The 25,170-nt window shown below is 40.1% G+C and overlaps 2 protein-coding genes across 3 annotated transcripts in view; both read left to right on the forward strand.

Moving 5' to 3' along the window:
- The first annotated feature begins 171 nt into the window (after positions 1-171).
- On the forward strand, positions 172-18,159 carry mcoln1a (mucolipin TRP cation channel 1a). The gene is given in 16 exon segments (XM_018665072.2): positions 172-372; positions 7,330-7,607; positions 7,816-7,983; positions 8,651-8,677; positions 8,679-8,808; positions 10,852-10,933; positions 11,377-11,473; positions 12,008-12,107; positions 12,329-12,435; positions 12,706-12,855; positions 13,984-14,085; positions 14,281-14,403; positions 15,194-15,235; positions 15,237-15,401; positions 15,519-15,649; positions 15,961-18,159. Coding segments are annotated over 16 exon segments (1,770 nt in total). The 5' UTR covers positions 172-341; the 3' UTR covers positions 15,998-18,159.
- Positions 18,160-19,528: 1,369 nt separating this feature from the next.
- prr36a (proline rich 36a) overlaps positions 19,529-25,170 on the forward strand; it is a 35,964-nt gene continuing 30,322 nt past the window's right edge. Inside the window, exon 1 of one of the 2 annotated variants that reach the window (XM_051070704.1) lies at positions 19,529-19,660. The gene's annotated coding sequence lies outside the window, so the exon portion shown is untranslated. Of the gene's footprint in view, positions 19,661-22,163; positions 22,449-25,170 lie in introns of those variants that run through there. The other variant, XM_051070703.1, reaches the window with a different exon arrangement.

Raw genomic sequence — 25,170 nt, forward strand, 5'->3', positions numbered from 1 at the left:
CAGCTTAAGCTGCTGTCAAGGCTGCTTTCTTAAGGTTTAGAGTATATATTAATAAGTCTTTGACTATTGAAGGATAAGCAGAACCTGTGAATATTAGGGGATTTGTGAAATTCAGTAAGCTTTTCTCCCCCCAACAGCACATTTCATCTCAGAGCGGACTGATGTGGTCACATGGTGTTGGTCACATGATCTGAGAGAGGAAGACAGACAGGAGGCAGCACGGCCGGGCTGTAGTCTGCTCTAACATTCATAAACATTCACTGCCGGAGTAAAAACAGTTGGCTTCTTTTAGTTTTATCTTTATAGTTTAACTATTTATTATCTTTTAAAAGTTTACCGTCATGGCCTCGACAGGACACCAGGACTCCTCGGGTAACGTTGTGCCGATATTTAACTTTTAACTCAAGACTCATTCGTCTTTTAACAAGTAGAGATTGATGTTTTGCTCACAGTTGTTTAACTCACAGTTTTGTCGGTCCTCTCTGGTGCTTTATGTGGTTTTACAGCTGCACTCTGGTTTCTAAATGAAGCTGCTTTTTTTGGTTGAGAAACATCCACAACATTACGGTCATCTCATTGTGTTTTGTGCACTGTCATCTAATGCTGAGGTACAGTTGTCATTATCATCCAGCGTGTTTTCCCAGCTGTGCCAACATCGGCTCTATACTGTGATGACTGCATTTTGGTTTTTCCCCTCTTATTACAGTAACTTTGGAGCACAACAACAGAAAGGTTGTCGAAACATGACTTTAGCAGTAAAACCTGATAAATACCAGCTGGAGAATGGTTTAAACTATTCTTTACTGCAACAAATCCTTCACAAGGCTTCACGTTAGCCTGCAAAGACTTAGTGATTTTACAACATAAAAATATTATATTTGTAGCTGGTGTACAACCACAGGTTTTGTATTTAATGGGAGATAGAACAGAGTAGAAAGAGGTTTTAGTAGAACTGAAGCAATTAGCTGAGTAACTGATTAGTTGCCTGGCAGAATATATATATTATTATCATTTTGAGATTCAGTTAATTGTTTTTTCATGCAAAATGCCAAAGATTCACTGTCTCCAGGTTCTTAAAATTTAGAGACATGATGATTTTTTACTTTTTAAAAATCATTACAGATTTAATACCTGTGTGTTTAGGGCTGTTGGTCAGACAAAACAAGACATTTCATGATGCATTTTGGGTTTTTTGAACTTGTGATGGACAAAGTGATAGCTTGTTTTTTTGCAGTCTATAACATAACAAACCTTAAAGCTGAATCAGCTGACTTAACAGTAGTGCTGAACTTTACTACAACAGCCCCTATGTAAAGTACTTGCCCCAGTTTCAGAGGTTTGTGGTGGTTGTGTGACTTCTCGGTCTAAAAGAGTCTGTTGTTAAGACTCTCACCCATCAAGATGCCGCAAATCTACTTCATCAAATACGTCTAAACTGCCTGACTCGATCATGCATTATAAAAGCTCTTTCATAAGCTCCTCTCATGCATGGTTGAGTGTGCAGTTTTGGGGTTTTTTTTTTTTTGCTGATTATTACTGATGGGTATGTTGTAAGGGATTACTGAGTTGAGGGAGAAGTTGAGAGGTTTATTCTTGGCCTTAGAGAAGATTTTAAAGTCTTTTTAACACAGTGAGATGTCGTTAAATGAAAGCCTGAAACCACATGTAGAGTCTGCTCTGTAGCACCACACAGTAGCTTAAAGGTCAGTCAGAAGTACAGAAAATCTGTCATTAGTGTATCTATGTGATGTGCAGAGGTGATAATTCTGACCCAGTATATTACATTAGGTCTGTAGACATATGTGATGCAGGTGACCATTTAGGCTTTTTTCTCTTCCCCTGATGATGGCTCTTGTGTTGAAACTGAACTAAAAGCTCAGAGAGAAGTGATGTTAAACACATTTCTGCAAAAGAAGGATGCATTTCAGTGCATGAAAAGTATAACCTCTTACCTACAGACAACCCAGAACATGGTTTATCAGTGTATCATCTTTGTTTCGTCAAGACATTTCCTCCAGCTCTGGTACAAGTGTAAGTCTTGGACTCTCAAGTCTGTGGGTGGCCTTTTTGCTGTGGACTGCCAGACTAGATCCATGCACTGATACCAAGTTGTTGACAGATTTCTAGTTATCGCCAGGAATTTGATTGACAGAGAGGCAGCTGCATCTGCGTTTCTGCCACCCCTCCGCAGGCGGCGGTGAACCAGAAGAGCCAGATATTTTCACAAATGTATTCAGCTTGAGTGACACTAAGTGTCAAACCTGCTGGCACGGTCAATGGCCTGCACCTACTTTTGTTTGTGCAGTTACAATCTGCTGTGATGATCGACACACTCCTCAGATCAAAGATATGTGTGCACTCCGTCTCGCACCTATTGTCCGCATGAAATGTTAAGTGGTCGGATTCTTTTGACTGTTTTTCATTCTTCTCACCAAGGCACGCAACCCCTGTCAAAACCAGAGCACCTCACCTGCCTCATTTGTAGCCTTGTTAATTAAAACACTGTCACTCTCAGCTAATTTTGTTGAAGCCAAGTTATCCATATTGCGATATCAACAGCCAGGAATTCTCACAGGTTAACAACAGGTGTTGGTGAATGTGGGAAGGAAGCTCTGTGAATATGGGTTTGGTTTACTGCAGGTAAACAAACATGGTTATCATAAAATCTCTGGCTGCAACCTATTTCCTAAGGTGAGTCAGGCACAGTAAATACATTTCAGCCAAACATGGCTCACAGATGTTGAGCAAAGACTTAAACTTAAGACTGAGATTGAGACTTAATTTAAGACTTATATGTAATAAGAGTGTGAGCAGTTAAAACTAAAACTACCTCAGTTTGCAGAAACTTTGAGATAGATAGTTATAGTTATGCATAATTAAAGGCACAGGCTCTTTTTTGTTTGTTTGTTTTTTCTGGCCACATTCCTTAAAGAGGAACTGCACCAACCTTTGTCATCAAATTGTGTTTAAAGGTCTTGAGGAACACAACTGCATATGAACAAAAAGTTGTATAAAGCTTTCTCTGCGATGATATCTTAAATAAAGTCACTTGAGTTAGTGTTGGTTGGACTTGAGGATTGTTTGAAAGTGTAAAAAATGTAGTAAGAAAGAGGTAAGCTTCCCAGACCTCAGTAGGCTGCTCACCATCTCTATTTGAGGCTAATGTAACACGCCAGAATCTCCGACCAAACTGTGACCAGACGAGTTTTGTTTTGGCTGATGTAGGTGCCAGATTTTGAAGAGGAAGAAGAATAAATAGATTTAAAAAGTGATATTTCTGGTTCTGCTGCATCAATTTTGATCCTTTTCTATTACCTTTCTATCACAAGTTTGACAGTGTCGTAGGAATGTAGTGCTAAATCAGCTGACTTCTCTTTTAGACCATATTCAGATACAAAATCAAAAAGTTTTGAGATGGGAAATGGGCATTTTATCCTTTAGTCATATTCAGATTAAGCTTCTGTTTCTTATTTGTTTTTTATAACAAACCAACAAAGACCAAAACATAGGGTTGGAACCTACGGTCACTCCCAAACAGATCAACTGGTTCTGTAATGCACAATCTCAGTGATGAATGTTTTTTGAAACTCTTAAATGTTTGTTTACATCAGTAATAAACATGTTTCATTAAGCAGAATTATTAAATTACCCGGATAACCCGGCCATATTTCAGATTTCGAACAAAAGAAAAAACATGACCTGCTCCAGTTTGATTGTTATGGTGGTGAGGCTTTTGTTTACATGTCATGTCATGGATTATTACCTACATAAATCGTCTTCTCCTTTTAGTTACAGCTGCCAAACTGATCTTACAAACTAAATTATGTGTAAAGAAATTACTCAGTTGTGTGTTGCACCATGTTGAAAAACAGGAAAACATGACAGATGCCATTTACTTTGATTTCAGTGACTAGAGAAAAACGCGTGACAAGTATTTGGAGTTATGCCAATCCCAAACTCTTCTTCTGTTGAAATTCTTGTTTATTGTTAGTGCTGATTCATATTGAACACCAGTGGTTTAATCCTCCTGTTTCACTTCTCATTTCCATTGGACTACTCTGCTAAGCTGTCGGTTTGCTCTGCTGACTTATAGTGTCAGTTGAGTTTGGGTGAATCCTGACTCAGCAGTTTATCTGACCTTGACATGCTGAGTTTGACTACAGAGTAATACTTGAATAAGTTTACCAAGTCTTTGGAATAAGGAGCAGTAAACACATGCTGTGAAATCATGTTTTTTGTGTCCAGTTTTCTGTCATTTCCTGAAGGTAAAGGAAGTGAACAAACTGAGGGACCCACGTTCTTTATTATTTGTTTATACTGTAGCGGGCAGGTCTTAGCAAGCTCAAAACATGTGACAGCATGATTGGACTGCCTGGTGATTTGTGGTTTTCCTATGAGGTGTGGTCAGTTTCTGCAAAAAGGTGACACATCGACCAAATTTGTTTCCAACCATGAATTTGCCTGCTCTGTCAGCTTAGTCACACTTTTCTGAGTCTTTTAATGTATGTTAAATTGTTGTCTGTCCATCTGTTTGTCTCTTGCTAACTTTCTCTCCACTAAATCTTTTTTTTTTTTTTTTTTTTGAAATTCTTGTAGTCGCAACAGTATTTTTTTAAACACTAGAATAGTTACATATGAGGATGTGAGTATTTTCCTTCTCAACAGTACTTAGGTACACATAGGAAGTATATAAAAAAACACTGATTTCTGTTTTCTCAGAGGGTATGCAGTAGGCAGAATTGTTAGTTTTAATATGTTTTTGTGTCAGATTGTGAGGCTGCTGGGAGACATTGCACACCTGTGAACTAAAAGTGGGATTGTTTACTCAGTGCAGAGTCTCAGTCAGCACCATCGGACCTGTAGCAAACACTGTTACTGCTGTTAGCAGCAGCAGCAACTCATTGTTGTCAGTGCTGATTTTACATGAACATGAATTTTTAAATCCATTCATCTATTTTCTGTCACTTATCTAGGACCAGATCACGTTAATACAATCAATTATATCTAAGAAATTGTAGTGATATACAGTCAAAATTGTTTTGTGCTTAATGTGATGTTTTTGATTGGTTGGTGCAGCTCAAGTGTAAAGATGCTCTTTTTTATTGTTTGAAATTAGATGCCTGACACGGGCCTGTGACCTGTGTGCAGGAATCCAACACTTCCTTATTCAGTAATCAGAAGTACACAACAAGGAATTACTGCAGCATTTGTGGTAATGACCAAATGAGAATAGAAAATATTTGAATAGAAGCCACAGTGTACAACAGTTTCACCAAAAAGAATCAAACATCACATCAGTGTAATTTCAACAATAAATCCAAAGACTGTCAAATAGGATTTATTTTTGGAAAAATGTTCAGGGGAAAGTAATGCATCAACGGCTCTTAATATTACTTAAAAGCCCTTCTTGTCATGCTGTGGAGAACATTTTGATGAACAACATGTTATGTCCAAAACATAGACATACTCTCCTTACTTTATGTTCTTACTCTTGTCAAACCCAGCCAATCCAGACTTCTTAGATCTCTCAGCTCAAACCAAAACATCCCAGGAATCTGCCTCACTTCTTCTAGTCTACACTGGTGTCTGCATTAACTAGCAGACACACTAGATTTCTCCCTTTCACTGCCACTGGGTGAAATAAATTTCTAGAGTCATAGTTCAAACTTGGCTTCAGACAATTTCCTGTAATTAAAGAGGAACAAAGAATAGGGAACGTATGATTCATCTCTAAGTTTAATAAGATAAGAAGTGTTACACTGTCTTTAGAAATCATTAACACTCAAAAGACAATTGTAACAACCCTATATTAGCTGTTTTTGTGCCCTGTCCACAGCAACATTCATTTCTGTCAGTACTTTTAGCTTTGGAGTTTAAAGGGTTAAATCACACGTGTGGCTGAGTTGAGCACAAGTTCAAAGTGCCAGAGGGGACAGAGAGGAGTGAAGCTGTATACCGTGAGAGACAAAGAGAAGGTGTCAGAAGTGAAAGCTGAAGACACCCATGGTGCTGACAGGATGCCATTGCTGGAAGTCGCCTGCGCCAGTGAGAGGAAGGTGGGAGTTTTTCAGGAAATGGCTAGACTTGGGTTCAGACCAGTTCAATTCATATGATTGATACTTTCCTGCTCAGCTAGTTGTTATAGTCCAAACTGTTGTCTCTTTTGCTCTTGTCCTCGTCCTTCTCTCTGTTTTACCTAATGGCTTTATGAATTTTTAATAATATTTCACCTTTCACCTACCTTTTTCTGGTCACTGAAAAAATTTAAATCTGACCCAATGTAAAGTCAGAGGATCACCAGAGTTATTACAGTTCATCCAGAGGGGAACATGAAAGTACCAAATTTCACTGAACTCCATTTCACAGTTGTTGAGATATTTCAGTCAGTACCAAAGTGGGTGGTCTGACCAACGCTGCCATCCTCAGAGCCATTTCTAGCGTGACCAAAACATACACTCAAATACAATATAAACCTGTTGAGGAAACAAGTACAGGTGTTATTTCACGCGGCAGATGCCATCGTTCTTTTAATGAGTGTGGCTGTTGTTGTTAAGGTCATCATCCACTAACTAAATTGACCATGACATGAGATGCATCAGGATCAGGGTGGAACAGATTGTCGGGAGAAACCCTGAATACAGTATTGACTTTGTGCCACACCAGATAAATACCAGCCCTAATGAGGTAAAACAGATAAGACGATATCGGTCATAATGATGAGGGAAGACGCTAACGCTAATTTAGAGGAATCTCTCTGTCACTAACTACTGAAAAAGGACTGCGCTGGTGGTTTGTGCTCACTAATGCAGATACATACCAGTGTTCAGAGAAAATGTAGTGGGTGAATAAAGAAAATATAAATCCGAAGATGTAGAACTTGTTAAGGCAGATACCAATATTGACATTTGAGAGTTTAAATGATGCATTAAAGTGGTACGGGTAGTTTGTGGTTAACTGTTTACATGGACTGATAACATAAATACACATATACGAAGGATCCTTTTGTTCTTTGCTGCCAAGATATGTATTGAGTTACTGTTACTAAACTACCTCAAACATATCTTTGGCATTTCTGTAATCTCATGTTACTCATTGTCCAGCATATCTGCTGATACTAGTGTTATTGTGATAAGCTAGTGTCAGTCAGGATGATTTATTGATTGGGCTCTACTGTTGTTGACATACAGGACTTTTGTTACCAGTAGCTCAGTGGGAACTTGAAGGTCACATGGATATTTTCTCAGTCTGTTCAGTCCTTTTTTCCTTTTGACTGAGACTAAGTTCTTCAAAGACAAAAAAATAAACGCTCTTCAATTTGTTTTCTTCCAGAACGAGAAGGCCTGTCCTGCTTGGTGACTGGCTACGGCTCCACGGACAGCAGCGGCGAGCATGACCATCACAGTAACAGTCACGGCAACAACCACAGCAACCATCAGTTTCCCACGACGAGACCAGGTCACTGGGTTGGGGCTGACCAGGAAGAAGAGGCTCTTCGCAGGAAGCTGAAATACTTCTTCATGAGTCCTTGTGATAAATATCACGCCAAGGGACGCAAGCCTTATAAGCTGCTCCTGCAGCTGCTAAAGATCATTATTGTCACAGCTCAGGTACGTCGTATATTATGTCTTTACCCTGAATTTCTTTTTTCCTCACCACAACATTATTTTTCATCAGGGTCTCTAAATTTATGTCTTTGTAAGCTACATTTAAATCTGCTTTCTTGATCAGTCTTTCTTTTTCTGTCCCCATTGGTTAAATCTTCTCCCTTTTCTTTGACGTGGCAACTTTTTCAACACCCTCCTCTCTTTGCTGCAGTTGGTGTTGTTCGGCCTCAGTAACCAGGTGGTGGTGACCTTTAAGGAGGAGAACACGATGACCTTCAAGCATCTCTTCCTCAAAGACTACGATGAGTCCTCAGATGACTCCTTTGCCGTTTACACGCGGAGCGACGTCTACGATCACATCTTCTACGCCGTGGAGCAGGTATGAGAGTTAGAATAATGAAAATAATTGTTAGCTGCTGCCTTAGACCTGACTTGAGTGATGACTTGAATGTGATGACTATTGGAAATGCTTCTTGTAATCGGCCCACAAACAGTCATAACAACCCGTGAGATATCAAAACCAGAGCCAACAGCTTAAACTGTAAAAGGCAGTAAATGAATAAACAAAAGAGCATTTTATTGATTCCCGATACAGGCTGGTAGGGTTCACACCATAGACTCTGGCACTACAAGCAGAGGCCACACATACGAGCTCAGTTTAGATGATGAGTTGTGTAAAGTTGACGACAGAAAATCTGACACATTGGGGAAAATACAGAACAGAGTGCAAAGACAGTGAAGTGTATCTACATGTCATTATGAAATAACACAACCCTACTGTGTTCACACAGAGAGCAAAGCCAGGTTTCACCTTGCATCACCTTGCACGAATTTGATTGGACAGCTTGTGTTTATCCATGAGAAACAGCCACTAAGTGTGTTTTTGCCTCAACCTTCTGGAACTCACCAGAAACTTCAGTTTCTTTCTGTTTTTTCCTCCAGTGTCTCCTTTTTCTTCCCATCTCTGTATGTTCATTAAGCAGATTCACAAAGCCCCAGGATACGCACATCTTTTCTTAGTTATTCTCCTCTCATCCTCCCTCCAGTATCTGGCCTTACCAGAGACCACAGTGGGGACGCTATGCATACGTCTACGATGTTGGTGTGAATGGCAGCGCGCTCTCCCTCTGCCAACAGTACTACAAGAAGGGACGCATCGACCCGGCCAACGATACCTTCAGTATAGACCCTCACATCATCACAGGTACGTGAACTACACTGTACCGTGTGAAGGACACACCTGTGATTGGCCCGTGATTTCCATTAACATCGCTCAACTCTGCTAGAAAGAAGCTGTGTGAACTTGTTCTCTCTGTGACAAGCTGTGGATTCTGTGAAATTACACATTAATAGTGGGGGCTTAAGTGGATATGAATAGCACATCAAAGGAGAAGAACACTGGTTGAATTATACAGTTTATGTGAGAATTGGATTGAGCTATAATTCAGTTCAGTTGTCACATCACATGAGGTGCACCGTGAGCGTTTGTGCCACTGCACCTTAACCAGAGCAGCTGATAATTAGGTCAGGGCCACTGAAAACGTGAGTGCACCTTCCGTTTTCCACTAAAACAAACACATGGGGGAAAAAAGAGAATGACAGACCACACGAAAAATGAATCATTCTCAGAAGGGTGCTTCGTGCACAGGTTGCATATAGTTTGGGTTTTAAAAATTCAGAGGTCAAGCAGAGTACAGTTATTCGCAGACTATCCAGGGTGACAGTTGTTGCCTCAGGGGTCAACACAAACAATCACTTCAGAGGGAAACGTCTGAGTAGGAGGAATGTCTGAGGACACAATCTGGTTCTGACTCAAGTCGCTGCGAGAGCTGGAGTGTATCCTCAAACAAAAGTACTACCAAGGCTTTTTTACTCTAGGGAATAAACAGGCACAATCCAAGAGTCTAAAAAAATATCAGATTCAAAACTATCCTACTATCATACTTACTTTAATTACAGGAAAATATCTCATAATTACAAGATCTGTATCTCATAATTATATATTCAGAATAAATAACTCTGACCTTCAGGAAGGTTTTCTGTTTTCCTTCAGGAGCAGTGAAAATAGTACGGGATGCTCATTGGATACATCAGAAATGGTGTGGTGGTGATAAAGCATGCGATGCAGTGTGTTTCAAAATGTTTGCAGTGGCTATATAGCAATTTGCCACTGCACCTAATCAAGTCCTTGAATCTGATGTGTTACAAAATACAGTGTAGCACCTGATCTTGTAATTATGAGATACGGAAGTCATAATTACATGATAAGTAAGGTCCGATGTTTCTCTTTGCTGAGTGTAATGTGCATGCAACCAATCCACCAGGTGTGGATTTTGGGCATTTTCTTGCTTGAGATGTTGACTTCATGTAGAATAGGTGCTGTGGTTTTTGTAATCCAGTATACTGTGTTCTCATATGTTTTTGTCCTGTGATGGCATTTCATCTGAATTAGCTAACCCTTTGTCAAAAATCACAAGAACTCTAATTATTATCATTATATCCAAGTTTTGGCCTCACCATGAGTGAAACAAAGGCAAAAATTAAAGTGAAATTCTGATCACTTAATAACACTTTACTTTAACCCTCCCAACCCCTTTTTTTAGCATTTATAAGCCGTGTATAAATATTTAATACACGGTTTATGACACGCCATAATGTAATTGTTAGTAGTTTTAAGTGTTTATTAATGTGGACACCTGTCAGTGGCGTATAAACAGATAATGAAAGTAAAACACAGCTGTAATAATGTTCATTTGTCTTCATAGCAAAGCTTGTAAAGGTGCATTAAGTTTACCTTATCTGGTTTACAACACATTGTATTGTACTATAAACCATTTAATAAATGTTAAATAATGCTTATAAGTACAGTGAGTTAAAGTATTATCGATTCATATTTGTCACCAGCATATTTGTACATTTACTACAATTCCAGTTAGAAGCAGTATTGCATACCCTTAAAAGTTTCTTACTTCCTCATTTTAATGTTTGTTTGAGTCAGATTTTACCAGGTTGAGAGGAAGTAAGATCAACATTGGAAACAACCCCATGTTCAAATCTTTCTTCACCTCTTATCACATATATGTCAGATGTTTCTTTGTGAGCTGCTGCCTCCACTAATGCTGACCAGATTTCATATATGTCTTTATTTTGTGTTCACTGTGTACAACCCCCCACCCCACCCCATCCCTTTATGCCAATATTTACTCCCCATGACATCTCTCTGCCTGTTCTCCACTATCTTCCTCAGAGTGTGTCGGTGTGAACCCCCTGTCAGTCCCACCAAATTCGCTCAGCAGCAGCTACAAGAACTTTACCCTCAAGTTCCACAAGTAAGGCTTCATTTTTCGCATGGCGTCGGCTTCTCCTTGTTTGGCCTCTGCTGCTGAGATTATCTCTGTAGTATCTGATGATGACATTCAACAGTTCACTTATCGCTGCTGCACACGCACACTAAAGCATGTGTACAAGGCCGGTGACAAAGATTAAAATACAAAAACGCAGAGGTATGCATAGTTCGTTGTCCAGTTTCATGTGTGTGTGCTGTCGCTGGTTCCACCTTCTCAAGTGTGAGAATTTTGGTTTGATTGCTTGATTATTAGAATAGATGTTTGGGATATCAAAACCAGAGTCAACTGTTCAAACTGACAATAAATCAATAAACAAAAGACAACTTTATTGAATCTCTGTATGCTGGTACTACCAGCCAGCATTAAAGTAAGCTGTTACCAAGTTTCCCTCTCAATTTCCATTTATCTCTTTCATCTTTTTCAAGGCTCATTAATGTCACCATAGAGTTCCAGTTGAAGGCAATCAATATCCAGACCATCATCAACAACGAGATCCCAGACTGCTATACTTTTTACATAACGGTGAGCACTAATCTTACAGGCAAAGACATACAAATCCTTGATCCAAAGGTAAAAGATTGAAGAAGAAGTTGATTCAAGAGGCTTCCTTGTACCCAGAGAGTTGACTGTTTGGTTTCCAGCACAGTGACCTTTACAGGAAAATTACACAAAGACGGTACAAGTCCTGGATGGAGTATCTGTGCTATTTTACACTTTTTTTTTCTTCTTTTTTTTTAACTTCCTATGTAATATAATGAAACTGAATCTGAGTTTTCTGGTCAATTTTCTTGGTTGTCATATAGACGATCCTGGGTTTCCAATCCTGGTTGGGCATATGGTCACGCCCATAAAAAAGTCATTCTATTATGTTAATTATACTAATATTTAGTTTAGTTGTTCACTGTTCAAATTTGTATCAATATATCAAACTTTGTAAACAAATGAAACTATTATGTTCGATTATACATGGCTTAAATGTCTAAAATATTTGTTGAAAAAAAAGAAAGTACATCTTCAAAGGATATGACTTGTCTGTTGGCCTCCTCTCTCCTACAGATAGTTCTGGATAATAAGGCTCACAGTGGGAAGGTGAAGATCCGATTAGAAAACCAGGCAACAATAAAGGAGTGTAAAGACCCGAGCGTCTCTGGACATGGTGAGATACCAGATAAGTGGATGGTTGGGAAAAGAGTCGAGCAGCATGTAACATAAGACTCGTAGCAGTCACCAAAATACTGCAGCAGTAATATAAGAAATAGTTAGAAATTACAAATTAGAATGGTTTTACCAACAGGACGTTTCAGTACATGAAGTTATTAATACAACAGTACTTGTACTACAGTGACAGCTCTATTTTTTTTCTCTTTAAACCGCAAGCTGACAGTTACTCACGTGTAGCTTTTGATATCATCGTGGCCCTGGTGTGCACGGTGTCGCTGCTGCTCTGTGGACGCTCCATACTGAGAGGCATCATACTGCAACAGGTAAGGAAAGTCTGTTAAAACCAAAGCTGAGGAAAACATACAACAGAATGAGAGCTCTGAGCATTACATCAGGTCAGTGCAAGCAGAATCATGCCCTAGATTGTAAGAATGCTGAACTAAAATCGAGGGGAAAGGTGTCTAAAAAGTGTGAAAACGAGAAGAAAATAATATTCGAATTTTAAAATGGATGTGTGTATTTAACCTCTTAATATATATACCCCTCAGTCTTCAAGTTTGGCTAATTCCTCTCACTGTCTGTGTGTTTTTCAGGAGTTTGTTCAGTTCTTTAAAGAAACTCTAGATCGTAAAGTGTGCTGGGCAGATCGGCTGGAGTTCATTAATGGCTGGTATATCCTCCTTATCATCAGCGATATCCTCACCATCACTGGCAGCATCATTAAAGTCGGCATTGAATCTAAGGTGCGTCCTGTTTAACGCCACACTCCTCAGTTAGAATATCTGCTGTAGTGTTTCTTGTAGTTAGTTGCACACAGTTTAACATGCTATACGTGAGGGGATGATACCTGACCAGGTCTGCTTTGCTTTGGGTTCTTCTTACCCCCCAAATCATCCATTATAATTGTGAACCTACCTTACTGCTTATACCACGGCCAGTTGCCAAGTGCAAAGAAAAATGATCAGTTTTGAATACAACAGATTTAGCTTTCCTGTCTTAAACATCATAAAATATACTTCCCAATCCTCAAAGTTTCTGTTGTTTGTGTTGCTAGGTAACATGTAGCCAAACAGGGTTCACGAGGCTCGACTAGGAGTTTTACAATCCTGATAAATTTTAAAATCAAGAGAGAAATTTTCACTGATTGCTGTCAACTCCCACAACAGAGAGTAGTGATGTTTTCTAATATATGATATTATTAAAACTGTCCAGTGGAGATAACGTTACACAGCTTTTTATCTCTTTTGGATCTCTTCTCTCTCTGTCACAGACTCACTGTCTGTTTCTCTCACTCTCACCTGTTACTTCTCCAAATCTCCTTATTTTCTGTTAAGTTGTAGTCACATTTCTTCTGTGGTTTTCTCTCCTTGCTTCTGCAGCAGCTGTTCCTCAGTCTCAGGTTACCAGCTTCACTGCAGCTAATATTATTTAACTAGTCAAGTTTCCTCATCCTATTGTACTGGACTTCCATACTCACACAGATATGATGGGCTACACATTTACATTTACTTTTCTGTGGTTCTCAATAAGAAGCTGTTCATCCTCTTTTTCGAACGTTGCTGGTGGTTGCACACATATCTCTAAAGGTCTCTTTAACCAAAGCTCAGCTGTCGCTATCTTTCCCTACAGTTCAATGCTGGTGCAATGATTTAAAACAGAAAACAAATACCTGCTTCATAGGCATTGCAGTTAAAATGTCCAATCACCAGTGAGAATCCAGAATTTCCAGTGGTCATGAGTGTAGGTATTGCCCTTACTAAAAATGTTTAGCAGTGGGCAATGTTTTAAATTATAGATGAGTCGATCAGTATAGTGATTATCATGCTATGTGTTCACTGTCAAAGTAAGTATGTCCTCTTTTCTCCTGACAGAATATGTCCTCCTATGACCTCTGTGGTATCCTGTTAGGGACCTCCACACTCCTGGTGTGGGTGGGAGTCATTCGCTACCTCACATTCTTCCAGAAATACAATGTAAGTCACAGATGCACGGCTGCACATCAGCAAATAGTACTGTCGTAACTCGCTGCTGATTTAATAACTAGTCAGAAGGTGAGAAAATGTTCTTCTTAATGGTTTGATGTAATGTAATAAATCCAGTTAATCTCTTCTCTCTGCTCTCTCTCACACTCTAATTTGATCTGCCCGATGTCTCTGTGCATCCCATAGATCCTGATCGTTACACTTCGAGCAGCGTTCCCCAATGTGATTCGGTTCTGCCTCTGTGTGGCCGTCATCTATCTCGGCTACTGTTTCTGTGGCTGGATCGTCCTCGGACCATACCACGTCAAGGTGAACAAAACAGAAACTTAAGTTAACTTAAGTTAAATGTTTGAAAATGTGTGTTTTTATGTAAGTATAGTGTAAGTGTATTTCTGTTTCTTTCACGTGCAACTCTTTGCCTAGCTCAGATAATACTTATTGCCTGTTTTTAAATATTTACATTTCCATTTAAAAGTATGATTTATTTCAGTCTGTTAGTAATAACACAAACAATTAGAGTGGGAAAAAAAAAGCAAAAAAAAAGAAAAGGCAATTACCCCCTTACAAACCTACATAAAATTATATCTATCTCCACCATACAAATACCAGCGTCGTCTCCTCTGCCTTCATCTTTGATTTCTTTTACATGCATATTTCCCTCAAGTCATATTGGCTTTCTCTGAACTTAAGTACGTTCATTGATTCTTTACTTTAGTTTCTATTTCGAATGGCCCTCTTTTGACAATACACCCATCTTGTCAGCCTGAATAAAATCATGTTAAAGAGATGAACATCCTCATTTTTCACAACTGAGGTGCTGTGAAAGGTGAAATCTTGTTCACTTATGAAACTGTACTGTCTGTGGACACTTCCCTTTACTGGACTCACTCATGGCTTTTGTCCTTCTCTTCCCCTCATAGACCTGCTGAGTTGGTGTATTATGTGCAACAAATTGCTTGAATCAGATTTCTTCAGTTTAGGCTGTTTTCTTGGTGCCAATTGTGGATCATAGTTTAGATGCTCCTAGCTTGTTTCAGATCATTGTTATTTCCTGACATTTTCAGAGGTTTGATGTTGTGTAATGTTTTCTCTCCCTCAGTTCCGTTCCCTGTCCATGGTGTCAGAGTGCCTGTTCTCCCTTCATTAACGGGGACGACATGTTTGTGACGTTTGCTGAGATGCAGGAAAGCAGCACTCTGGTGTGGCTGTTCAGCCAAGTCTACCTGTATACCTTCATCTCACTCTTCATCTACATGGTGCTGTCGCTGTTTATTGCTCTCATCACAGGAGCTTATGAGACCATTAAGGTAGGAAATGGAGTTAACTTACTCCAGTATTATCATGTTCTGATTGCCAGAGTGGTGTCAGAGTGAAAAATAAAATTAAAAAAAACAACAACAATGTATGCTTGTTGATTTCCACAGCACCAAACCCAAGAACCCATCCACATCACAGACCTACACGCGTTCATAGCGGAGTGTACGGACGCACCGAGCTCTGGGAAGTTCAGGGGTCTGGAGACCTCACCGTGCTCGATCTTCTGCTGCTGTGACAGGTGAGGAGGAGACGGCAGACATGAAAAAGCAAACACAACAAACATCTCTCTGTGGGGTCTCATGGGATACAGCAGATGATTGATCAACAAGGACTGAATAATTATTTCAGAATAATTATATCTTAAGTGTATCTAAACAACATGGCAGCAGGAATGACTGATAACAGACCGTAGCAGCTAAAGAAAGAAGGGATTCTGTTAAGAAAACACCACATTTAAATGACTCTAAATAAGAATGTATGGTTATGATATAAAAAGTCATGACTGTAGAAAATCATTAATTAGAGCCATCTGTCTTTGATTTCGCCCAGAACCACGACATACGAGGATGTCCTGCGAGTGAACTGATGTGGATCTCACTAGACCTCACTAGCCTCCCCTGCTGACCGCAGAGATACACTGCACACTCCTGACGCTCAGCGTCTCTGCACCAACATACTGTTTCTCGGGGGGTGGGTCAAACCTCAGTGCTTATCTGAAGGAGGAGTCACCATCAGCTGGACCAGCACTCTGCAGAAGACATATGTTAGAACAGTCTTTTTTTATTGGACCTCTCATTTCTTCTGTCCTCGACTCCATGAAGAAGAAACTGAAGGCTGATGAAGACCGGGATCTGTCCTCTGTGACTCAGAAGAAGATGCAGAATCATGGACGATTAATGCAAAGACATTTCTCTGTTCTTTGTTGGTATTTAAAACAATTTAGTATTTTTTTTCTTATGTATTTAATAATGCACAATGCTGAACCAGGAACAGGACCTGTTGTCAAGATAATAAATGGGTACAAGTGCCATGATGAAGACTGCAGAAGTGCATTTATGGTGCTGACTGTTTTTATTTTTGTGTTCACTTTTTTTGTGTTCACTTTTTTAGAATTTCAAAATTAGTTACCTCTTGTGGACAAGGCTCTTAAAATGAGGCATTTATATCTGTTTCTCTCCAAAAACATATCCAGCAGCTTCTCTTTTTTTTTTTTTTTAACTTAGACCCAACTTTCTACTTTCTACTTTCTACTGACATAAAGTCCTTTACTGCAAAAACGACTTAGCAGAGGACACGAGCGTCATACTGGGACACGTACATTTACACAGAATGAAAGAAAGAAATCCACCCTCTAGTAGTTTGACTTTTTTTTAGACAATCAGGGAGATGACAGAATATAAGAAAACAGGACCACAAACAGATGTACAGAATGTGGTTTCAGGTATTGAATTGACTTTGATTTGTTTGCTCTCCTGCGAGCTGCATCTGCAGGATAAAGTTTCAAACAGCTTCTTTAGCAGGCTGCACAAGCATCACATTGCCTTCAGATCTGGACCTTTGTTTTGTTTTGTTTTGTTGTTGCCCTCGATTGCTGTAGTAGATTGTATTGCATTTATCTGAGTAACGATCGATACGATGGGATGCAGTCACTCACTAATGAAGCACTCAGCGTTGCCTGTGGTCTGCTCCCACAAGGAAAGCTGTTCTCCAGAGCCATATACATGTTTCTTTAATGATGCCAAAGTATGTCAGTCGTTCAGAAGTTAGAAACGTTGCCCTCTTTATCCATTTCTGATGGCCATCAACAAATTGTATCAGACTTGTTTTTTGTTTTTAACTTGAATTGCCTTACAAAACAGAGCAGAGTTTAGGGTAGATAACAAGATGTAATGATGGCAGAAACATATTTGTTGCTCTGCATTGCCTTGCCCTTGCCATTGCCATTTGTTGTCCTCATAGTCATGCCTTGTCTAAAACTGTAGCCCAGTGACTGGATCTTTTGTGGATGCTTGAATAACTTAATTTTTCTCTGTCTGTGTACCGCATTAAAACGCACAATAGTTTAGGGAGTCTGACTGTCTGGACTCCAGAAGGTGTTTTTAGGAAAATAGTTTCTTTTGTCAAATAGCGAGGATCTCTGAAGCATTAATAGGTGAATTGAGTGTGAGAAGGCAGTATTATTTCTGTCATCTCATATTCTGTCTAATAAGCAAACAGTGTCACAGTTAAGCTGATTATTCTGAGAGACTTTGGATCATGATAGCAAATGTGTGCCAAATGTATCCATGGCCTTAATTTTAAATGTTATTATATGCATGTATATATTATCTAGTGTTACCTAGATGTACCTTTCCTACAGTTTGAAGATATCATGTTTTTATATAAATAATCTACACTTGTAAATGCAATATGAAGTTATCTACTTGGCGTCATATATGTTGTCAATCTACTGATTCAAATTTCCCGGATCATCTTTGGTGTGAAAACAGGGTATCCAAGACTGTAAAGAAGATGTGTGCTATTTTCATTCAAACGCAGTTCCTTTAGATTGTCAGTAGAAGGAGCAAATAGTTCATGTGTCCAGATACTGATTCATGTAACACCATACTAAAGGACTACACAATTATTTTTCTACTTGAAAAACATGGCAGATGAAAAAAAGAGTATTGAGGACTTAAAAGAAATTATGAGTCTTGATTTTTTTTTTTTTCCTAATAAATCCTTCAGTTCAACAAGTGGTCAAACACAGCTGTTGTGAATCTCCTGCATGTTTTTAGTTGAGATGCTGCAGCTCAGAGGAGGGAAATTACAATTCTCTCTTTTTTTTCTTCAGAACAGTCCAATACAATGAGCTCATTTCCTGGTTATTGAGCTTTCCAAGCGAGGCTTGGCAGCTGATGTAGCACATCTTCACTTTCCACCCACTTAACTTAATATCATCATACATTATGTACTCCTCTGACGATGCCTCGGTGGTTCACGTTGGGTGTCTGTGGGAGAAGCAGAGGTTGAGCTCATAGTTTAATGCATCTCATAAACATGTTTCATTCATCTTCCTAGAACACAGAATTTTTTCATTTTTTTCTCATGGTGTGTGTGTATATGTAGAACTGCTTTGCTTTTGAAGCACAGAGAAAGCCCAGAGGAAAAATCTTGTTCTCTAATCAGTTGTAGTTTCAGTGTGCTGATGTCAGGTGTGGTCCTTTGTTAATGCCAGTTTGATCACCGCTTTGAATTGAAATGTGCTCTAGTTACTCGATTGTGACTTGCTATTTGAACTTTCGGGTCTTTTATATTAACAAAGGACCTCAGATTTAAAAAAACAGACGTGCAGCAGCAGAAGCAGCAGCAGTTGTTTCCTCTTCCTGTCTTATATGTTATTCACTGAGTCACTGAATCTGCACCCGCCTTAGTTTGTGTTTGGTGTGTCAGTCCGTTTGTTTGTATATGTGTATGAGTCTGTCTGTGTTGGAGGGGATTGCAGAGTGTGTTTTGTGCCACAGGCAGTGTTTGCAGCTGCCTCCGACTGTGAGATGTTTGGGCAGATGGGTGATCCAGACCACACTGAAGAAACAGATTTTAAAGAAGACAAGTCTGTGTATAACAGCCCCTTTAGATTATCAGTCTATTCTAATGCTGTTTTACCGCACTAGCACTGAGCCACGCCCTTGAGTAACAACATTATGAAGCAATCTGAAATGGACGGGCAGGATGTGAGGGGATTTACCAGCTTTTGCAGCTCTGTGGTATAATGATGGATGCCATTAGTGCTGAGTTTAGTCAAATTAAAGAAGGAGACTAAAATGGTTTACTGACATACTTCTGGTAGATCCACACCCAAGAGCCGGCTTCCTGCTGCAGGAATCTCACTTGTGCTTTCTGGATTCAGATTTGCTACAAATTAAGTAAAATTATTCAGTGTATATCAGCTAAACTGTTTTAAAGCTTTTAGAAGCTACAGCTACATTTTTAGCCCTTTAACAGGCTTGCTAACAATGAGTTTAAGTTGAAGAATTAGTGAAACTTCAATGATAGTTTTGGGTTTTCCCCCCTCGCTCTGGCGCAGGGCCCCTTGCCGATTGGAAAAGGCTGACAGGCTGCTGATGAAACAACGGCCAGAGTGCTGTAAAGAGCGGGGATGGAGGTGGAGGCAGAGCTGAGACATGACTCTCTCTTTCTCACACTCTCAGTCTTTATTGAGCCACTCTGAGAACTTGTGTACCGACCGGTCCATGTTTGATGATTTATGGTAAGCCCTCATTCCTCCCTTCGCTCACAGATTTTTAGATTTCTCTTTGCCCGAAGCTTTTTCTTTTACCCATCGCCATTCTTACTCCTCCTCCTCTCCTGAGCTTTATTAGAGAAAACAACAGCTGATGTCAGATGTCTTAACCCATTCACTCTTCCTCTCTCTCTCGCTCTCTGGGACTTGCAATAGTCTTTGTATGTCTTCTCCCTTTTCATTGATTTTCTATTGTGGAGCCCGCAGCTGCAGCTCAACATTTAAAAAAAAGCATTCAACTCACAGCTATTGTGGGTTTGTACCATAGGGAAGTGGACACTGTACCAGACTGAGAGTGCAGAAAAAGAGCAGTGTAAATATTAGAGTTTTGAGTTTTTACTCAGTTGTTTCCCCCAACTGTCCAAATCTCAGGAAACAGAAAACTCTTTGTGTGTATGATGGAAGAAGAACATCACTCATGCAATTTGGTGTCTAAAATTTCATTTTAAGTGCAGAGAGTAAACACATGTGAGCAGAAGAAAAAGGGCGAGGAGTGTGTGGAGTGTCACTGCTTTAATGGAGTCACAGCTCCTGAACTTTTCATGCCTAGAGTTCCCAAACAGACAATTCTTGGGAACCCGTTTGATGAGATTGCATTGCTCTTCCACCTTGTTTGCCAGAGAATCACACGCTTGACCTAAACAGCAGGTGGCAACGGAAAGGTGGAAACACTGAAGCACAATTGGAAAAACTTAACTGTTAAAATACTCCTGATTTCCATAAGAAACTGCCCCTGAGCTGTTTCACATGGTGGACCTGGTGTTCCACATGATTTTACCAGCAGAGTAATAATAATAGTGAACTTTAACATGGCTGCAAAGTGCTTTACAAAAGATGAACAAAACTAAGAAGAAAAGTAAACACAAACACAAACAAGAAGTGAAATTATAAAACACAAGGAGAATAAAAGAATGCTCAAAGCAGATGAAAATGTAAAATGGCACATTAGGCACATTGCCTTATGTATTATAAGGCTGCATTGAGATGTTTTTATATGAATATTAGCTGTAGATCTGCAGGATGTATCTGCAAACTAGTGAAACCGACTCACTTCCTCTTTTTATTTCAGTCCTCTGCAAACAGGAGGATCAGGGTCGTCTCAGTTTGGGCTTGTGTTACAAACTGGGCACAGGGAAGGATGCAGACGTTTACTGGGCATGGCAATGAAATAATTTAGTTAGCTGCATTATGGGAAATGTAGGATCATGTGTTTGTGGAGCTCTATGACATACTATAGACTAAAAGTCAGGACATGTCTGCCTTTTTAAATGTTTGACCTTGTGACTTGTGAGTCACAAGAATCTTAGTGGAAGTAAAAGTACATTTCTGGAGCACCCCTGTGAACACTTACTGATGACTTCCTGTTTGACAGCTGAACTTGAGGATATTTTTCTTATTCTTATTGAACTAAACTATACAGGGACACCTTACATTTTAAGATACCACATTGGAACCATGCACTCAAACTTTGTTATTCTACTCCTCTACCAGTTTTATCTCTAACCCCAGAAAGGAAATTATCAGGTATTTGAACTTGGGTGGTCATCAGTTTCTGGAGCCAGTGAACGATGATGTGTTCAAGAAATTCTCATAAACATTTTTAGCTCCCTTAACCAGTGTTTTGTTGAGATTGGCTTTATTTCTTCATTGTGTGGAGTCCCACAGGCCCCACTTCTGTATGTGAAAGACTAATGGAAATATTTACCACGTTTCTTCCTTTCAGTATTTTCACCCATGGCAGGTAAAATAAAAGCAAAGCTGTATCACATCAAGCCCCATACTTAAGCACTATTTTGAGGTACTTGTACTTTACATGAGTATTTCCATTTTATGCTACTTTACACTTCTATTCCATTACATTTCAGGGGGTAACATTGTACCTTTTACTCCACTACATAAAGATTAGACTGTGAAAAACGCAGTGCATAGCTGGGGTTCCTTGTCACATTTCCTCTAAGATGTGAGGATCTCTACAAAAGTTAACACATGATTTCATTTAAATTTAAGAAAAGAAAAAGAATATAAATTTGTCCCACTAATCATCTCACGACCCAACAGATTCATCTTGTGACCCTATGAAGGGGCCCCACCCCTAGGTTGGACCACTGGGCTAAACTACATAACTGTAAATAAAGTAGTTAAAAATAATTTTGCTGGTAATACTTATGTACTTTTACTCAAGTAAGATTTTAATACTGGATTTTTACTTGTAATTAAGTAATTTTACGCTATTGTACCGATGCTTTTACTTAAGTTATGGATTTGAGTAGCTACTTCCTCTATCACTGATTAAACCCCACTTCGGGACCCTGACTCTCTCAACCCGCGCCACAGGACAGCGCTCGAGCTTGGTTTGAATTTGACGTCACCCCTGCTTTGCATAACCACCAATCTCGCGCTTTTGATTGGACCGCTCGCGGGATTTAATCTGCATTTTCTCTTTTGACCACCACGCTTCCCCTTCAATCCTTTAGCCGGACTCCTCGGTCACTCCCTCCCCACCACAACCACCACCACCATCACCACCCCACCCCACCCCCGCCCGCGTACATCCTTCATGAAGGGGAGCAGCCTGCCGCCGCCTGCCGCTGCTCAAACGTGGAGGGAAGGACACGGAGAGGGACGCCTATTGTTAGTCCGGTGAAATTTACGACTCCGTCGACATATTTAGTGCATTTTACCTCCGTGCTGGACCCACAGGGAGGAACTGTTTGTTTCTCCCGGAGTCTTCAGGAGCAGAAGCGGCGGTTGAAAGGTATGGAGAATTTACAACGTTGTAACGTTTCCAGCGCAAACGAAATGATATTAAATCTCCTTTATTTGTAATATTTTAACCGTAAACTGCCTTCGAAAATTACTGCTCTGCTCAGAGAGGCTCATCATCTTTTCGGCGTGCTTTATGTAAATTAATCAAACATCATGTGTTGTGAAAGCTAAGACGCCCTCTTTGTAATGTGGAGTGGCCAGTTTGTGGCTGGATGTGTGATGATGGATGTGTAACGTTAGCGTGGCACGGAACGACTCGGCTCGGCGGTGGTTTCAACGTGGGGTTTTACTCCACCAGGAACATTTCTTGTAGGTGCACGGTGGCTCAGCTGGCACGGTCCTGGTCGTATCAGGTTCGGTTTATTGACTGTCCTCATGTGTTTCTCTCTCACCGAGCCGCCCCGCCGCACACCGCTATTGTTCTATGAGGCTGAACTGGGCCTATTGCTACACTAGGGTGAATTCAGCGTGTTTGTTCCCCGAGACAAATGGTGTTATTAAAGCTCCACTTGAGGCTTGGAAAAACACCCAGAAACTCGTAAAACAATGATTCCCAATAGTGAGGTCCAGGGACCACCTAGAGGGTTCTTGACAGGGTCTCAAAACAACAGGAGGATCAGTTTGACACTCTTGGAAATATTTGACCACTTGATGGAAAAAATAAAATCCATGAAAAAATTCCCATGCCTTTTACAGTTTTAAGAACTCCTGCACATGTACTGATCAGAAAGATGAAAGATCTCCTCAGGGATTTTTAAGTTTCTTGAGGTCCAGGAGGTTATGCCTTTTGTTTATTTGAGATCAGTTGAAGTCAGAAACTCCTGTATCAGCATGCATCATTGATTTGAAAAGTGTTGACTTAGCTTGCATTTTGGATTTTTTCCCTGCGTAGTGTTTTAATGCCTTCTGACTTCTTTTTTTTTTAACCAAGATTACCATCATCTCTGTTTTCATATTTGCATCCCTGCACATCGTGATCTCATTCCGGACTTGGCAGAGCAGTATGAGAATAGGAAGGCGTACCGAGAGCCCAGAGGCAGACTATCAGACGGCATCGTCTGCACATCTCCATGGCAGAGATAGATGCTGTTTATCATTCAGGTTTTGGCTCTGAGTCCACATTACATAATCGGTATGTTTTGGGCTGTGTGGGTGTGGTGGGCAGGGTTTGGGCGTAGGAGCAGTGACTCCATCCTTGGCTTAAAGAAGGGATTTGACATGCAGACATTCACTGGAGAGAGAGAGAGAGAGAGAGAGTGAGAGTGAGTGTGTGTGTGTGTGTGTGTGTGTGTGTGTGTGTGTGTGTCAGATCCTAAAAACCCTCGCGCCACTGCTGCTGCCAGGGTGTGTGAGTTGTTGCTGAGGAGTTTATTGTCACCTGGGTGTGAAACCAAGTGTGAATGACACATGCACATGGTCTCTCTCTCTCTCTCTCTCTCTCTCTCTCTCTCTCTCTCACTCTCTCACTCTCACTCTCTCTCCTCTTGCTTTTTCTTACATTATGGCTAATCTCTGAAGGCTCATTGCAAAGTCACTGTTGCTGTGTGGCATTTCAGGGGCTGAATCGTCAACATCTGCAAAGTCTGACCCATTTAAAAGGTTCCTGCAAATGCAGCAGGGACATATATTCTTCTTTTGCCTGTTTGTATCCCTCAGTTTCCCACAATATATTGTGCACAGATCAATAGTCTAATGGTGCATTGAGAAAATATGTGCCAGTTAATAAAGTTAGAAAATATTAGGTGATCACATTATATCTGGAATTTGCACATGTGGTCATCAGTTACTGGTGCCAGTTATCCACCATGCGTTAAAGTGAAATCTCATAACTTCTACTACTACTTACTCTTTTAGCTCTTTTTTTTAACCCTTGTGTTTATGTGCAGTGTGTTATTCTACATCGTGACATTACTTATGTTTGGGGTTGGTTAGACCCTAGAGGAGCCTAACTTCCTGTTAAACCTCTTATGGGATTTGGGACAGATAGTGCTGAGTAAGAAGTACTGTCACCAATCATAGACACTGACCACATGACAGTTGTATTCAACCTTGTTTTATAGGTGACCACAAACAGAAGTAATGTGTCATTGTATGTGGCAGACTTAGAATCATATTTATTAACAATTCTTATAGAATGATGCAAAGTAATTAAGTGTCAAGGTGATAAAATCGTGTTAAGCAGGGTTTTTGAATGGTTGAAGTGGGTCTGGAGTCTCCAGGGCCCCAAACAGAATATTAAGGTTTAGCGAAGCATCTTAATCCATCCAAGTAACCCATCAGTTTAGGTCTCTCTGAGGGTAGACTGTCTTACTTTCATAGGAGCAGGCGCAGGTTCTGCTTGCCTTTCAGGTCCTGTGAAATACCCACATCCTCTGCCAGATCTAGCCTCTGAATTGGGACACAGCCTGTTTTTATACTGCACAGCTACTTCCCTTGTCCACACCTCTGTTTCCCTTTCCCCTTCCTTAAGGCCAAAGCAAGCCAGAAGAGCAGCTCAAAATAGTTCTCTCATTTCAGTGTGTTCAGTAACCTTGAGAAAGCTCAAGGGGCTGGATAAGATGTTTTTTTTCATGGGTGAAGAGGAAACTGCATTATGCAAAGAGTTTCATACTTTTAAATTCTCTCTCCTCTGAACAGGGTTTGTGTCACACTCATAAAATGACCCGTAGTGCAGAAACTAAAACAACTACAACTGTCAGTAGGAGGTGTAA

Source organism: Lates calcarifer, linkage group LG5 (assembly GCF_001640805.2).
Source record: "Lates calcarifer isolate ASB-BC8 linkage group LG5, TLL_Latcal_v3, whole genome shotgun sequence".
Classification (NCBI taxonomy): Eukaryota; Metazoa; Chordata; class Actinopteri; family Centropomidae; genus Lates; species Lates calcarifer.